This window comes from Lepisosteus platostomus, chromosome 9 (assembly GCF_059453375.1).
Source record: "Lepisosteus platostomus isolate fLepPlt1 chromosome 9, fLepPlt1.hap1, whole genome shotgun sequence".
NCBI lineage: Eukaryota > Metazoa > Chordata > Actinopteri > Semionotiformes > Lepisosteidae > Lepisosteus > Lepisosteus platostomus.
In genome coordinates this window covers 48,758,900-48,776,043 of record NC_142619.1, presented here as the reverse complement: position 1 = coordinate 48,776,043, position 17,144 = coordinate 48,758,900, and the positions used below count along the sequence as shown (strand labels likewise).

Sequence of the window (17,144 nt, the reverse complement as noted above, 5' to 3'; positions counted from 1 at the left end):
TGCACCAGAACGCTCACCACACACCAGGTATCAGTGGGGAGGAGAGCAGAGTGATGAAGCCAATTCATAGATGGGGATTAATAGGAGGCCATGATTGGTAAGGGCCAATGTGAAATATGGCCAGGACGCCGGGGTTACACCCCTACTCTTTTTGAGAAACGCCCTGGGATTTTTAATGACCACAGAGAGTCAGGACCTCGGTTTTACATCTAATCCAAAGGACAGCACCTTTTTACAGTACAATGTCCCCGTCACTATACTGGGGCATTAGGACCCACACAGACCGCAGGGTGAAAGCCCCCTGCTGGCCCCACTAACACCTCTTCCAGCAGCAACCTTAGTTTTTCCTGGGAGGTCTCCCATCCAGGTACTGGCCAGGCTCACACCTGCTTAAATTCTCCTGAGGGGGTGGTGGTAAGGGCTCCTGGGTTATATCAGGACAGTTGGTGGTATAAATGAGCATGGTATTTCGCTCAAATTGGTTTGTTTTAAATGCCCAGCTATGTAAATTGGTACTTTTGTAAGCTGATTTGGATAATAGCGTCAGCCAAATAAATCAATAACAACATCCCAAGGACCGGATACCTCTTTTACCTGTGGGATACCTTAATTCCATTTTTTCTGTCAAGAACGTCTATTTAAAAAAAAAAGTGGAATAGTTACAATGATAATAACCCATTGGTAAGGTCAGAAGGCTGTGCGGGGTGTCAGGGAATGGTGATCACTGAAGGCAGACACTGCTCCTGCTCCATCGCTGACTACACCACCAAGCGATTCTAGAGGGTGCTAGGTAAGGCAGTTGTCATTTATAATATCCCATTTTATTACAATATTTCAATCCTCCACACAAATGTAACCCCGTAACACAGCAATTCCTCAGGCTTGTGACATATCCCCGGGGGGGTGGAAGTGACCGGACGACGAGGAATGGGTAAATATAACTTTTCCTGTTTATTCCATGTTTATGCTACACCAAAAGGAAAAGAAACACAATTTTTCATCTGTGGAGTCTTCTTCAGGTGTTAGGGAGAGAGGGCGTCTGGCAGTTCTAAACCCCTCTGTGAGGATGCAGATGGAGAACACTGCATGATCATGGCTGTTAGAGGTGAAATTGGGAGAAATACTGGCTGGGATCTTTGATCCTCAGCTCTGACTCCCTGAAACAGTCTGCCAGTCTCCTTCCTGTCTCACCAAAGTCAATAGCTGGGCATTTTCTGCAAAGAGATGGCAGTAAATAAGGCTACTGGAAATACACGATGGTGTTCTGATGAGGTCTTGGCTGTGGGCCGAGCTAACTGCTCATGGCTCCTTGATTACCTGGCTGTACGCAGATGGCCAGGTGTAACGACGCATTGTGTATTCGCACCCTGTTCCAGAGCCCCCCCCCCGATCACAGGTACAGATGAACCTGTTTTGCAAACCAACGTCACCTCTGATTGGTGTGCCAATTTCCAGTGCCTGAGCTAGGAGGGCCATTAATGAATGGAAGAAAACCATTCAAAGAAAAAAAAGAGAACAAGGTTCATCAACACTTACTGTAGAGAGACGCTGGCCATTCAATGCAACTTAAGATCAATACAGCCATTTTTCCTCTCTGTGACACTCTATATCTCTTCTATCCACGTAACATCTTACAATGATAACAGCAACGGCAAATTTACACTGTTAAGGTCTTAAATGTCAGGTGGTCATTCCAAGCTGTCATGGAAGTTTGATTAACAGAAATAATACTATCAGCTGTGGAATGTCTTTGCGTCTTCTGTGGGTGTAGCTAGAATTTACCAGTGACCTTTTGGTACCCCATGGGTTCCTGCACCCCAGACAGCAATCCACTGATCTACAGTATCTCAAGTCAAATAACTGTCGAGTTCCAAGAGGAGAGCTGGTTGAATTTTTGCTTAGTTATTTGAGCTAGTGTAGTGCGCTCTGATTTGTGTAGTCATTATTCCCGAATGTGTTCTCTTGGTTCCCTTTGTCTACAAAATGTCAAAAGTTTCACTTTCCACAGTAGCCGTCAACATTTTTGTGTGTGTTTTTGAATATATTAAACAGTTGCATGTGGCAGAAAACACATCCATGTGTGCAGAAGATTGCAACATTACAACTTGGAAAGCTTTCTTAAATTAACAGATGTCACTTAAAACTAGATAAGGCTCATCAATAGCCTTGACTGCAAAACTATTTAGCACATTCCTCTTCATTTCAATGCATGAGTTCATTTAATAGGCTGATCACGGATACCATTTTCTGAAAAAACGAAATATAGACCTTCACTGTGAATTTGAATTACAGTAAATCTAAAGGCAAATAAAGACCACTATTTTCCTGATATGCAAGATAATATGGATCAAGCAAGTAAATCGCTTATAATAAAAGCTATTAAACATTCTGCATTTTTGTAATCTCTGGAAATGTTACTTTTGTGGAAAATACTTGAATTGTAATTGTGCTCATTTGCCGAGTCCACTCTACAAATACTTGCTGTATTTCTAAGATACATAATGTTATTGTATACAGTTCAATAAAGTCAATCTAAATTAATATATATATATGTGAACACAGTAAGAACTGGTATAGTACTGAAATCATAATGTAGACTGAAAATCAAAAAGCAGTCTCATTAATTAGCATGTTAATTAAAAAGTATTATGTTTTTATGAGATGTTTAAAGTATTAAAGGTTTGAATTGGCAGTGCTGTAAGAGACCATGCCTTGTCAATGATCAGCTCAGGCTCCTGATGCACAAAAGAAACAACATTCAGGTCTAAAGGATTTAATTTTGAATAAAACTGGAGCTCTAACAACTATGATACGTTTCCATTGCACTGTCATAATTAAAACATTAAACAGTTCATATTGAGTAAAACTTCCTTTAGGATTACATGCAGTCGAGTGTTAATGCGCAGACCTGCTCAGTCCCTGGTCTGGGATGTCTACCACTCCTCCTCTAACACCTGCAACTAGCTCACAAACACTGGCTAACCAAACATCGTCCTGCAGGAATAGCGACTCTTTCATATTGGCTGCTACGGGAATAGGAAACAGTCAGTTGAAGGATTTGTCAAATATCTTTTGGGTACTACAGATTCTGTACCAAGGGCTTTTTTGCAATAATGGAGATTCCTCCACTCACACTTCCACTGCCCACCATACTGACTCCAAAAACAAGGCAACAGTTAGTAAAACATTTATCACAATTTATCCACATCATTGTCCATCAACTCTGATGGAATTCCATCAGGGAAGAAAACACTCCGCCACATTCTCTGCCACCCCATCTAATGGTCTCTAGCCAACAGCAGTCAGCAAATTTGTCTCTCATTTGTTAATGTTACCACTGAACCTGTAGATCATTGTCAATGCAAACAGCAAGCAGTCATTCTGCTGAAACAAGAGATATTTCTTTCAGGAAGGTCTCATTCTCTAGCCATTTAAGTCTGAAAATGATGGATCAGACACATGCACTGATAGATTGCCTAAAGAGCCACATTCCTGGTGTTTCTGGATGACTCTCCTGATTGCTGAAACAGAACATCCCTTTCTCCAGGAAATGTACTGTACGTCAAAGACAGGTGATCTTCCAGTGCGCCGCGGTCATGTCTTTTACTCCTCATGCATTAATTAAAATTGTATCTTTCTAAATGACCGTTTACATAGACCCTTGATTAACTCGTGTTGGCAATGCTAACTCTTCTCAGATAAACACTGAGCACCTGGAGTTGTTACTAAATCACATGAGTTGAGCTCAGTGACTTATCCCAAGGAAAAATGCTCCTCCCTCAACTAACACATTTGATCATCATGTTAAAACATCACTATGTATTGATGTTAAATCCAGACCATTGTCATTCTATACAAGTACCCTTACTTCCATTTTGGAAAACCTTATTCCATAACGTGTTTAAGATTGGTTGTAAAGTGTGCATTATTAGCAGGTTATAATACCACCCTAACACCCTTTCTATTTCCAGGACCATTTATGAGAACTTCCCCGTCTTACAGGATGGCCCCTCTACTGGTACCCTCTTTTCTGACTGCATTTGGTGCTGAAAATGCCCAGCTATTTACATTGGTGAGACAGGAAGGAGACTGGGAGACCTTTTCAGGGAACATGTCAGAGCTGTGAAGATCAAATTCCCCATTTCACGATCTTTTCTTCCTGTCTGTGTCCTCACACAGGTGTTTCGGAATTCTTATTGCAAAAAGATATCCGGAACCAACATTTTTCTGAAACTAGGATCACACCTTCCCCCTGCTCTCAACGACAGACTCGTCTCCTTCTAGGGCTCTCAATTCATTTGGAGGCTTTGACTTCTCACCTCTCCTCCAGTTCTCTAAGTGGTGAAACTCCTTCTCTCCTGCTTCCCACCTCCTTATCATTACTTCAGCATTGTTGTACTTTAAGTACATATTTCACCTTTACAAATATACTGGGCCTTCTGTAACAGATGGTTTGGTACATGACCAGAGATTGGCATATCATAGAAACTATGAGATTGCCTGGCTTTGGTCTTTGCTTTTTACTTTCCCAGGTCAAAGCGAAGCAACAAAGATTCTTTTTGTAGAATGATTTAGAATCTCCAATTATTTTGTTATACATGCTCAGTTTGAAAAAGCCCTTTGTATGCTATTTTTGTCTGGGCATGCATCTACAGTACAAACCATCACCATCGCACATAGGGGGAAAATGAAGAAGTGCAGGCAGACACCTCTGACTTCAAGCTAGTGGTATTTGAACCTGTTTCAGGCACCATGGCCCCAAACTGGAGGTTCAGAGCTGATTGCTGGAGAGCCCGCAAAGGATTGATGTGCTGCCGAGAGCCAAAAGTGCCCTGGCAAACTAACCCCACGCTGTCTCCCTGGCGCTCAGTTTGTGTGCTCTGCTGCGTGGGAAATCCTGGTCTCGATCAGCTAGTGACAGAGCAGAACCTGCACCTGGCCGGATGCCTTTTCCTTTTCAGAAGGCCCAAGCTACGTTTCTTTTCCGCTTGGGTCACTCGAAAAGCCCAAACTAAGATTACTTTGTTTTCTTCTTCCGCAGTTTATTCACTATACCAAAAAATAAAACCCAATGTGTGCCTAGTTAAGTTTGGGTTGATTAGGATCTCCAAGGACCTCTTCAAAAACTTTCAGCACATCTGGTTTCTTAATGAAATGTTTTGCTGTTGTTCCAGAGGAGTCTTCTGTATCACTCAAGCCTGCCTGCAAGATAATTCTCACAGCCTCTGCATGCTGGCCGGCACAAGCCATGTGTAGCACTGGAATGAGAAACAAAGAAAACGACCATCATGACTAGTTCAGTTTATAAGGTCTTGTGTCTTGCTTTTTATTCTTTTTTTTTTTAAGGACAATAAAAGTAAACATTACCTTTTAAATGAGTTTAATGAAATAACTAAAATGATGGGTTGATCCAGCAAGAATTTAGCTTTATACTTTTACTGAGAAATATACACACACAATAACATGAAGATTACATGACCATGCTAGGATACGTTTTAAAGAATTCTTAGGATAGAATGAATAAACAAAACTTAAGAAATTATATCATTATTGCTTTTCTGCTGCAGGATATGTCTTATGGTCCATGAACGTCTCTTATGAACCAGTAATATTCTGATAATAATTCCAGTTGGAATCAGGATATACCTTTGTTCCAATCCTTTATTTAAACCAATTTTTAAGGTTATGTGTATAGTAAGCACAATAATGCCCCTCACACCTGTTCACCTTAGTTATATAAGAATACTGCTTTATGTTTTCTTAAAAGAATACTAGAAAAAGAGACTCCAAGTGAAATTCCAAGTGTAGCATTTTTTAAAGGCTGGTGTAAAATCTTCGTTTAAACAGGTTGTAAAGGGGTAAAAAGTGCTTCAGCTCGTTAAAATAAGCATTTGAAGGAAAAAGTGTTGAGTGGGGGAGGACTGACACTATGCTTCAAGAAGGTCTGTTTCCGGAAATGAAGGAGCTAAACAGAACCTGCAGAAAGACAGGGCTGGAGGACATGCACAAGGGGGCAAAGATGAGTGCTGGAGGGGTAATGGCGTGATGGAAGGATTCTGAATGACCATCACTCAGACAATATGTGATATTAAGTGGTTGGGATTCACTGAATGGGAAGCTATTATGTGAGTGATCCATCTCCTCTGTTCACTAAAGAGTAATGGTGTGGTTTATTTCATTTCAAGCCTCAAGTATTGATAATTATCCACTCTATAAGATTTTTATTCTTTAGTTCACGTCCAGATTGTGATGAGGCATTATAGTGTTCATTTCTACAACCGAAGTTAGGCAATACATTCATGCACTGTTGATTGTCACCCTGAATACGTTATATTAATAATAATAATATCACTTTATTAACCCTTTACAATTTCTTGCACTAGGAATTGTCTTTTCGCATACCCCAACTTGCTCTCCATGAGACACACAGACAGGGAGAGAGCCTGGCGTCAGAGCGCAGGGTCTGCCATTGTACGGCGCCCCTGGAGCAGTTGGGGTTAAGGGCCTTGCTCAGGGGCCCAACGGAGTAGGATTCCTCTGCCGGCTGCAGGATTTGAACCGGCAACCTTCCAGCCACAGGCACAGATCCTTAGCCACAGAGCCACCGCTCCGCCCCCAAGTAATTTTGCATATTAGACTATGTGCAAAACTATAGAGTCAAGAGCCAATGGAGTTAAAAGCATTAAGTAAAGCCGTGTTCTAGACTTCTTCCAATGCACACAGAATTATCATACATTTATGTAACTCCAGCACAGTACTCTATATGTTTTATCGATTCGTTTTTTCAGTTAAACAGAAATGAATATTGCTATGTTTGATATTTAATAAAAAATAAAAAACAAGAATGAAAAACTAAGGAATGAACATAAAATCTATTTCAATATAAGCTGTATTGCCCTAACGCTCATACAGCACCATTCTGTGTTGTATGGGCAAGTGCAGTACAAACAAACATACAACAGTGTGTGAAATAAAGTCAGTTAAAGTAAAATACTGTTATGTAAAAATAATAAAACGTACATGTAAAGTTGTTTCCAGAGTATTCTGCAAACTTTGAAATACTACAATTGATACAACCTATTAGTGGTTACTTTTTCCTTGGGAATTTTGGTGCAAACTTATTCCCCACATGGGATCAGAAAAAAACATTAGTTCAGCTCATTTTAAACATTTTGCATTTTTGTTTTAGGACTCATGAGTGATTGATTGTGGGAAAAGAGGGAAATGATACAGGCCAAATGCTGCTTGCTCACATGTCCACATGCACTATCAATTTTGGGGAAAAAAAAAGTCTACTTACCTGATCTTCCCTTTGCATCCTTAGCTAGGAGGTCAGCTCCTAATGAAATCAGTGTCTTTATCGCATTGCTATGACCCTCCTGTAAATAAAAGGTTTAAATTTTTTTTAACGTTTAGAGACCGACCCTACTTGGAATCACCAATAGTATTTTTACACCTCTGCTTACAATGAAGCACACACACACACCTCCACCTCCACCTCTGACCCGCCCACCAGTTCAGCCATTTATCTTATAGCTTGTCAGAAGATGAGAGTTACACAGTGCTCCGGGGAAAGATTCAGTGCCAGCTGGAGGGAAGGCACATCCTTCACTCAATGAATTAAAGTCAATGAGATCCTGCGAAGTTGTAGGAGTCTCTGTTCGAATGGGAGTTGAGACAGCCCGGTAGGCCTCATCCCAACCTTACTCCCAGTGGTACTGAGTGAACAGTGTACCACCGTAGAATGGAATCCCCTTCATAGCTGGCTAGTGATGTGGCCCAGGCTCGAACCCGTGACACCTGGGTGACAAAGCTCAGCCTGCACTTCACAGGAGTGACCTCAAAGACCAGAAATGCTAATTGCTAAGATCACTGGCTACTGCATATTTCATACAAAGGTCTATATCGAGTGTCAGGTCACCAATGAAATGAATGTGAGGGGTCATAGCTGACTCCCAAGATATGATCAGGAAGAGAGGCCGAAGGGCAGAAGAGCCCTTTCCTCTTTCAGATTGGGATTGTTGAGCAGGGTGAAACACGAAGTGCAGGCCCTGCACAGGCTGGGTTTTCTTTGCAGATCAGCAAAGGCCTTTTGTATATGGAGTTCTCAACCCACCACGTTTTGTCAAATATTTGTTTAAAATAAATAAAGGAAATGAAACCTCTTGGTGCGGTTGTCTAAAGTTGCTACTGCAAGAACGGAATAATACTGTTTGAAAAAGAAGAAGTAGAGTAGGTAATTTTCCACTATTACCGAGACTTAAAACTATTTAGTTAAACAGATATAAATTTTCTTGTTCTACATCTACACTCTATCTTCAGTGAGTTTCAGCACTAATCTGTGGTTAAGGTGCAAACTGCAATTTAAATGTATTGTTTTACTGTAAACAGAATTTGCGTAAAATAAGAGTTTATTCCACTTTATATCTGAATGACCATTCTGCTATAGGTTAGTTACAAGGTTACCAAATAATGGTATATTAAGTCAAAGATTTACAGTCAAGGAACTGATATTTCTGCGTAAAATATTTAAGCTAAGCAATAATCAGCGTTATGCAGTCAAGACCTACATCAGGAAATGTCAAATTGACAAGACGGTTTAAGACAAGGAACATAAAAAGAATGTGTTTTGAGATAGCTAAAACTTACAGTACTGTTTAAGATTTGAAATCAAACTTACACATTATTTACAGGAAATGAATGTTCAGGGCCATAACAAATGCTTAAAAACAATTTCACATTTTACAAAAATAACAGGAAGCTTATTTATTTTTAAAATATGTACAAAACCTATCATACTAATATTATGGACTCAACCATTGTTAAAACAAGCAGTATACATTACACGTCCTCTAATAACATCAAATCACCATACATATACCAAACTCAACAGTCCATTACAGACAGATAATCACCAGGGCCTTATAATTTTTTTTCTTGAAATCGGAACGCAAAAGAAAAACAAACCTAAATGTCAGAAGTTTTAAGAAAAGAAAATCAAAAACACGGCCAAGAGAGGGTGGAAGATATTGGTGGATAAACATCATTATGGAGAAAGAGGAAAGCTGAAAGAGTTGGAGGTGTAACACTACACAATCAAAGAGCATTCAGGCACACAAAATTAACCTAAATAAATCATGGATCTCAAAATGCATGAATCAGATGTAGAAAAAAAATCAAAAGGTGTAGCATTAGGAGTAACTACTAACAACTTCATGCACATGTCATAAGCATTTATCATGGTAGATTTTAATTAGAAACACAAGAAAAGTTATAAAAACAAGAAGAAACCATTCAAACGTTTTGAAATGAGTAGTTAATTGATCCAAGGATCTCAAATCAGTTTTTATCAGGGTATCTGCTCAATCGTTTGGGTAAAGAAACCCACCCTGGTCTCAATTTTAAATGCCCAAGCATGTACAGTAGGTTCCACTTTTTAAATGCTTCCCTACATTGTCTAGAACAGGTAAATGCTACGTCAACATAAACACCCAAGTCTTTTACATAAGTAAATTTACCTCACAAAGACTGGGAATAACCAATGAGTACAGTATGTCAACAGCTGTAAATAAAAGAGCCATGACTAATGTTTACTATCCTACTCAGTTTGTCAGAGAACAAACTGTACATGAAAGTTAGTATTGATACCATCTCTTCAAACAAGATAGAGCAAGGCATACAGGGATAAGCAAACCACAGGGGAACTGTGATCATAATTTGGTATGATTTGAAGAAAATGCTCTTGGTCAAGTCCAAAACAAAAGTGTACAATTTAATAAAAACGGGTTACGAGCAAGAATATGTTTATGAAAAACACAATTGGATAAGAGAGATATGAAATCAGTATCAGTAATTATTTCCACTGAGCGGAAATAATTTAAATCTGGTCTGCTTAAAGCAAGAATACATGCATCCTGCAAGTAAACTGAAGGATAAAACGCAATGGACAAAATGGTTTAATGGATCACTGAGGATAAATATATGGAGAAAGGAAGCACGGAGTAAAATAGTTCAATAAAAAAATCCAGTGTTTGGATTTTTTGGAGTGTTTTACAGCAGCAGTGTTGGTGTACAGATGGACAGAAGAAAAAAAAGGTATGAATCAGAACTTAAATCTGTTGGTTTTGGAGTTGGGGAGTCGATATCTGGAAATTAGTAAACAAGGGTTGTGAATTGGTCCGATTATTGGCTTTAATCAGACCAGTTCTGATGCTGTTCATTTTAAGCAGACCTAGATAACCCACAAACATGCTGAACCTTCAGGAACAGGACTGGAAACCCCTAAAACAACTGAACATTTTTGTAATGAATGGTGAAGAGAACATGGAGACCTGACCAAGTATTCAAAGTCTTCAAAGCCACTGACAGTCAGCTGACACTGTCGGAAACGTCAGTGAAATATAAATCGGCGGCCTGAAGTGGAAACTACAAAGAAGTGCACAAACTGAGAATAGGAGGCACTCTTTTGCACCAAGGACTGTGGAAATCTGGAACAAGCTGCTCTGTCAAGCTTCAGTTTGGGTTACTTATATTTAATGTATGTAAAGGTTGGATACTTGCTTCAGTAACCTGCTTGCAACTCATCATGACAGATGGAGCCCTAGAATGACACCTTATTGTAAAGGTTTTTCTTTAAAGTGGTAGAAATATGAAAGGCGCTCACCTTTGCAGCATAGTGCAGAGCTGTCAGCTTGATGTCAGTGGCTTTTTCATTCACATTCACCCCCAGGTCCTCGACAAGGAAGCGCAGTGCATCTTCCTGAGCAGTGACTGCTGCCTGGTGTAAGGGCTGAGCTCCCAGGTTATCCACAGCTGTGAAAGAGGCCTAATAATCACAAATACAAAGAAAACCAAATCAAATCAAAGTTAATTTATCAAATGCACAACAATACAGCGTGCAGCAGTAGTTGCTGGCAATGAAATGTCTTTTCTGCGAGCTCACAAAAATCACAAAATTGAGGTTACGAAAATAAGGTTACATAATAATAGGTGTAATAGAAATTGAATAAACCTCAATATGAGTAGAGCTGCTATGTGTCCATGGTGTATGCAATATATACAAGTAGTGTGGTTATGCTGAATGTCCATGTAGCCATTACAGGTGATTTCCTAAAGGAGCTGCAGGTTGGCTATTTTGCAGTCTTATTGCCTGGAGGTAGAAGCTGTTCCGTAGTCTGTAAGACTTGGTCCGAATGCTTCGGTACCGTTTACCGGACGGTAGGAGGGAAAACGGTTTGTGACTGGGATGACTGGGGTCCTTGAGAATGGACCTGGCCTTCTTAAGACATCTATCTGAGTAGATATCTTAAGACATCTAGCTGAGTAGACCTAATGCACCACATCTTTGGTTTCTGGTACAAGTGGCCTGGTGTGGGAGTATGAGCTGTATTTGCGTGTGCGTCTCTGTCTCCTTCACGATGGATTGTCCTTGCAACCGTTGCTTGCTGGTAAACGGGCTCCAGTTCCCCCTCGAATTGGATGAAGAGGTTAGAAAATGGGTGGATGGGTGTTTATTTTATGGAAAGGAACAAGTAAAGGTTTATTCCATGCTGAAAAGAGAGGAAAAGAAACAACTTTTCGGCTGTGGAGCCTTCCTCGGGTGTGTGCGCCTTTCAGGTGTGTGTCCTCTGTAGCCTACGCATGCTGACACAGCTTCCTACTTGAACTGTTCATTTTATGCACTACCAGTAGACGTGCACAGCCTGGAGTCTCTGCTTGGCCACAACAGAATGCAAAGGGATCCTATTTTCTAGGCTTTCATTTGTGATTACATTTCAGAACATTTGAGCATTTATTTTTCACTTGGAGGTCTTGTGTTACAATGCATAAACAAAGTTAATATAAATTCTAATTTAATGTGTCTTTCAGGCTTTCCGGTGTTACTTTGGAAAGGGAGTGTAGCTGTTCTCTAGCTACAGTATGACCCGTTGCTTGTATCTATTGTTCCATAAACAGTTAACAAGTTATTTTTTTATGAAATACAGCATTCCTACAATATATGAAGACTATTTTAAACAAAACCAAAAATTCCAGCCATAAAGTGACAAATTATAAAATAAATCTCATAAAAGGCACTATCTACCTAAATCTGCAAGCAAGGTGAGTAAGCTGGAAAAACAGGTTCTCTAATCACCTACCTGGTGTTTTTCCATCAAGCTTTTTGCGATTGAAATGTGACCATTTCTTACAGCATCCATAAAAGGAGTCACTCCACAGCTGTCTCTGTAGTCAGGTTCATAATTGCATCTGAAAATGAATGCTACAGTTACAAATATGCCCATACAAAACAATAGATGAAAATGCAAACTACAGTACTACTCTTAAATCACTTGATATTAAGTAATTGATTCCGTTAACAGTCATACACAGAAATGGCTGATACCCCCGCCATCATTAGCCTCCATTATCAACCAGCTTGTAAAATATTGTATGATGTTCAGAAAAATTGGTTTAATATAATACAGCAGCTCAGATCATGTTTCATGTTAATTTATTTAATTCAGCTATCCTGTTACTCAGTATTACTGAATAAACAGGATCACATATTACACAATTCAGCATTATGTTCTTTGTCATCACATTGCTGTTCCTGGCACAGAAATCACATTGTTTTTCTCTGTTTGGCCTACTAACCTCACCCATGTCACTGCCCTGCATAAGCAGTGCTAACTTTGGAAGACCTTAACACAATCTGTTTTGAAATTCATAGGCTTGTTTGTCTGTATTCAAAATGTGAGCAATCAGTTATCAAACTTACCTGTCGAGCAGTAAATTAACAACCTCGTCACATCCATGCATTGCTAGAAAGAAAAAGTAGGACTTTAAAATAAATCCAGAATAATTCTGTTATTCCATTCATAATGGAATTCATAATTCCAATGCATTCTGAAAAAAAATGCTTTTGGAGGCACAAATAAGACAAACTGTGATACCTTTGCTATTTAGAACACATCAGCTTTAGGGAACACATTTAACAGATTTAATTTACAGTACTTTCTTATATCTACTGATATCCACCTGACCTCAGCTTTTAACTTTCTGACCTCTGTTAGCTCTGCTATCCAACTCTGCCTTTGTTTCCAATGCAGACGTCATAAATAGGGTTTGTTTAACAGATGTACAATTTTCAAAACCAAAGCTCAGAGATTATTGAACTATAATTTTCAAGACATTCATATCAATTTATTCCCCTTCCTAGATGCTATATTGCATACAGCAGCTTAATTTCGGCAACAGTGAAATCCTCTGATTCATGAACATTTCACACACTGACGGTTTCTGAATTTGTGCCTGCCTTTCAGTACTTACAGGGACTTACATGCATTGATTACCCCGAGCAGCGTGACATCATCTGTATTTTTCCAGGCTTAGCTGTTTGTTTTGGCAGTTCTCACTTTTCTGATTTTTTTTGCAAGCTGCTGTTTGCCTCCAGCAATAGAATTAGATTTTAGTATACAGATGATCAATATTTTTTGTTTATGTAATATATACCACTGTCCTAATGGTAGCTGTCTAAAGATATATAATATATACAACTTATCTTTAGACAACTACCATTAGGACAGTGATAAGATCACCCCCAGCTGATCTTATCACTCTCATTCCCCTTTTCTCCCCCTTTAACAGTCTTAATCTTTGATCTATTTTTAATTTACTTTGAATAATGAATAATTCTATTACACTCTTTAAAAAGAATATAGATACTTAGCGCAGGATGAAATAATTCATTTGGAATACATTACACCAAGAGCTGTAGACTTAACACATTAGGATAACTACTTATTGGACAACAACAAGATCCATAGATAGGGCATTTTGGCTAAAATTATCCCCATCTAATAATACACAATTCTTTATTGTCAATCTTTTAGGTACTGCATAAAACCGTCTTTGTACTCATGCCTATGAAGAAGATAAATTTGAGAAGACAGATCTGTTCATTCCTGATTTACCTGCAGTGTGCAGTGGAGTTCTGAGAGTCTTGCTCTCTGTCTTCCACACTCCTGGGCAGGTGTCCAACAGGTACTGTATGACCCAGGGATCTCCTTCTCGGCATGCAATGTGGAAAGAGTTCCAACCATCTTTGTTCTTCAGCGCTGGCTTTGCTCCATTTTCAATCAATTCTTTGATAACATCAAGGTTTCTCCTTGTACAGGCCATCATGAGAGGCGTCCTGCAAGGAGAGAAAAACTAACGATGTGTTAAATTCTTAAAAGGGACTATAATTTGGATTACAAACATATTAACATACTGTAGAATGTCCCACATTTACACAGGTTTTAAGATTTTTGGTGGGTAAATAATTCTTGATCTGATATTTTTTTAAGGCAAAACACATTTCAATCAGGTTTCTACGTGATCCAACAAGTAAATGTGCCCATTTGGAGCACAGCTTTGTGAATGGGATTCGCAATGGTGTTGCACAATTCGGCACTGCTGGATTCGCATGACCTTGAGGCAAGAATATCATCTACATGATGCTACACAAGGGTGACCTACTGCATGTGGCTCACCAACTGAGTGTGAAGTGCTACTCGTGAGAACTGCATCACTGACTTGTCTTATTGGTGCTGTGGGCTGAAATAATAAAAAAGAACCACTTGACAAGAATGTGTTTTTGAGTACACATTTGCAGCAGTTTCTGTGAATAGAAAAGGCCTGTACTAATCAGCCACATTGACTAGACTTGGCATTGCCAAATGGACACCACAGACAATAAGTAACTTCTACTTTAGTTTAGAATAAAAAAAAACAAAGAATCATCAGGTGCTCTTTGAACTTGAAATTCTATTTATTACCATGAACGCAAGCCTGTATGCTAATTCTTGCATACTAATAACTCATGTTATTAATGCCAAGGGGCAGATGCTAACAGCGTGGATCAGTTCTTACAGCCTGAGCAAATTACGAATCCGGGGCTCGGGTCTTTATGTTAAATGTTAAGGGGGCATTGTGCACACATTGCTGGATATTCAGAATGAGAGATTAAGAGTCGAGCAGACTCCAGGTTTTCTTCATGTACCAGATTTGTTCAGTTTGGTTTCTGGAAGGTAAATACAGAAGTGTCGTACTCTTGTTATTTTTCTAAACCGGAACAGCAAGGGGTTTGCGGTTATTCTTCAGGAAGCCCCCTGGTGGACAACTATGGACTAATTTCTCATTTCATCATGTTTTAAACATATAACAAGACCGTATAGGTTTGTTTAACAAAATGTAGGCTACTTTTAACAGCCATTTAGCTATAACATTTTTTAAAAGTTAGAACTGTTTTAGTTAGGAACAAGTAAAGATTAAATCTCTGATGAGCCCTCTTCGGGTGTGACTAAACCTGTTTTGTATCGATATATAGTCTCTCTGTAAGTGGTGTGTAACGCCCTCGCCTGGTGGTGAGGAGGAAGCGCCCCTAGGCGCTCGTAGTACCGCTGGGCATGCTGGGAGTGGTAGCCGGGGAGAGTCTGAGGGTCAGCACGATGACCAGCGGCTGACCCTACCTGTGTAAATAATGTCCTAGTAGTTCTAGTGCCCTGTGTAGTCTTATAAAAGTATAGCGTGTTGTTAAGTAATTACCACCCTAAGGATGTGTACGTGTTCCGTCAGTCTCCTCATGTGCGTGTATATCCTATGTTTGCTTTTGTGTGGTTGTTAATGAATAAAGCTAGTGCTTGGTTTGTGAACCGCGTCTCCACTGGTCCTTTTTTCTGAAAAGAACCTGTAAACGCTACTGGTGTTTGTCTTCAATATACATCACTAGTTAAAAAAGTCTCCCAAATTACGTCATTCACTATTCATCTTCACTACTTACTCTGACATGATGAATTGTCAGGCTGTATGCAGAGAGTGATCCTACTTGCACCTTCAATCAAAATTCATGTAAGTGCTAAAAAATCATCAAGGTTTATTTATCAAATGCACATCAATACAGCATGTAGCAGTATTTACTGGCAATGAAATGTCTTTTCTACGAGCTCACCGGGGGAGATAAAAATCACAAAAATAAGGTTACATAATAATAGATAATGCAATAGACATTGAATAAAATAAACTCAGACAAAACTCAATATAAATAGAGCTGCTATGTGTCCAGAGTGTATGCAGTGTACTGTATTATGTCCAAGTACTGCAGTATGCCGAACACAATGAAAACTGTGCGTCCATGTAGCCATTACGGGTGATTTGCTGAAGGAGCTGCAGGTTGGCATTTGCAACAATAATACAAACTGTGGTTGTACGACCTGATTCATCATTAATCAAAGTCTTACCAATCTGCCTTCTTTAAACGGTCTATATTCGCCCCTTTCGCAATGAGATACACCACGCATTCCCTGTGACTCATTGACGCCGCTTCGTGCAGAGCCGTCTTATAATCGCTGTTATGAAGCTCTATGTCCAAACCGGTGTCTTCCATTAAAAACTTTAAGACTTCCAGGTGACCGTGTCTAGCAGCATAATGTAGCAACGTGTCTCCAGATTTTCCGAAATGTTTCTTTTTGATCAAATTCCGAATGTTCTCCTTTTCACTTAAAACCTTTCTGATTAGAGACAATTGTCCCTCTTGCGTTAACTTGACCAGGTATTTGAGTGTATCTTCCTCCCCCATATTGTAATAAAAGTCAATCAACTAGTTTATTGGCAAGGTGCATCTATTGTTAAAATACAAATTTGTGATTATACGAACTTTAACATCTATTTTTCCCCTTGTGATAATGTAACTCACTGGAAAAAATAAAATTGCACATGGGACATTTCCGCTTTTGTAAATTCCAGTTTGTTAGTTCTTGATTGCTGCACGGCGTGTATGCTAGCATGTCACCCAGAAAAGGTAAGTTAAAAATGCTTATTTCATCTTTTCATTGCCTATCGTAATACGACTATTTTAGATACATTGCAGTTCAGAGGCTGGCTAGTTGAGTTACAAGCCGGGTCAACAAAAAATATCCCTGCGTTATACACTGATAGTTTTACTATACGAAATAGCACTTCGAGCAGAAAAGCGTCTTCACCACAATGCAATTACTAACAGCTATAGATCCAAAAATGAATATCGCATTTGGATGTATCTTCCAGTTTTCCAACAAAACGTATTTTTTCTCCCAAGCTAAACCGTTTGATCGGCGCAGCAAAAGCCATGCCGTAAGTACGACATT

The 17,144-nt window shown here is 39.4% G+C and overlaps 1 protein-coding gene across 1 annotated transcript; it reads right to left on the bottom strand.

Moving 5' to 3' along the window:
• Window positions 1-932: 932 nt before the first annotated feature.
• Window positions 933-17,120, bottom strand: ankrd16 (ankyrin repeat domain 16). The gene is made up of 7 exons (XM_088645388.1): window positions 16,260-17,120; window positions 13,953-14,173; window positions 12,758-12,800; window positions 12,138-12,246; window positions 10,664-10,825; window positions 7,301-7,379; window positions 933-5,258 (listed from the first exon to the last, which is right to left on the bottom strand). The coding sequence occupies exons 1-7, from the start codon at window positions 16,595-16,597 to the stop codon at window positions 5,080-5,082; spliced, it is 1,131 nt and encodes a 376-aa protein (XP_088501514.1). The 5' UTR covers window positions 16,598-17,120; the 3' UTR covers window positions 933-5,079.
• Between the last annotated feature and the right edge of the window lie 24 nt (window positions 17,121-17,144).

Excerpts from the sequence above, each read along its gene's own strand:
- ankrd16 (XM_088645388.1), bottom strand. The coding sequence starts at position 16,597 with ATGGGGGAGGAAGATACACTCAAATACCTGGTCAAGTTAACGCAAGAG. Across the intron at positions 12,801-13,952 it reads AACTCCACTGCACACTGCAG|CAATGCATGGATGTGACGAG; the intron begins GTAAATCAGGAA and ends TTTTCTTTCTAG. Across the intron at positions 7,380-10,663 it reads CTCTGCACTATGCTGCAAAG|GAGGGTCATAGCAATGCGAT; the intron begins GTGAGCGCCTTT and ends TTTTATTTACAG.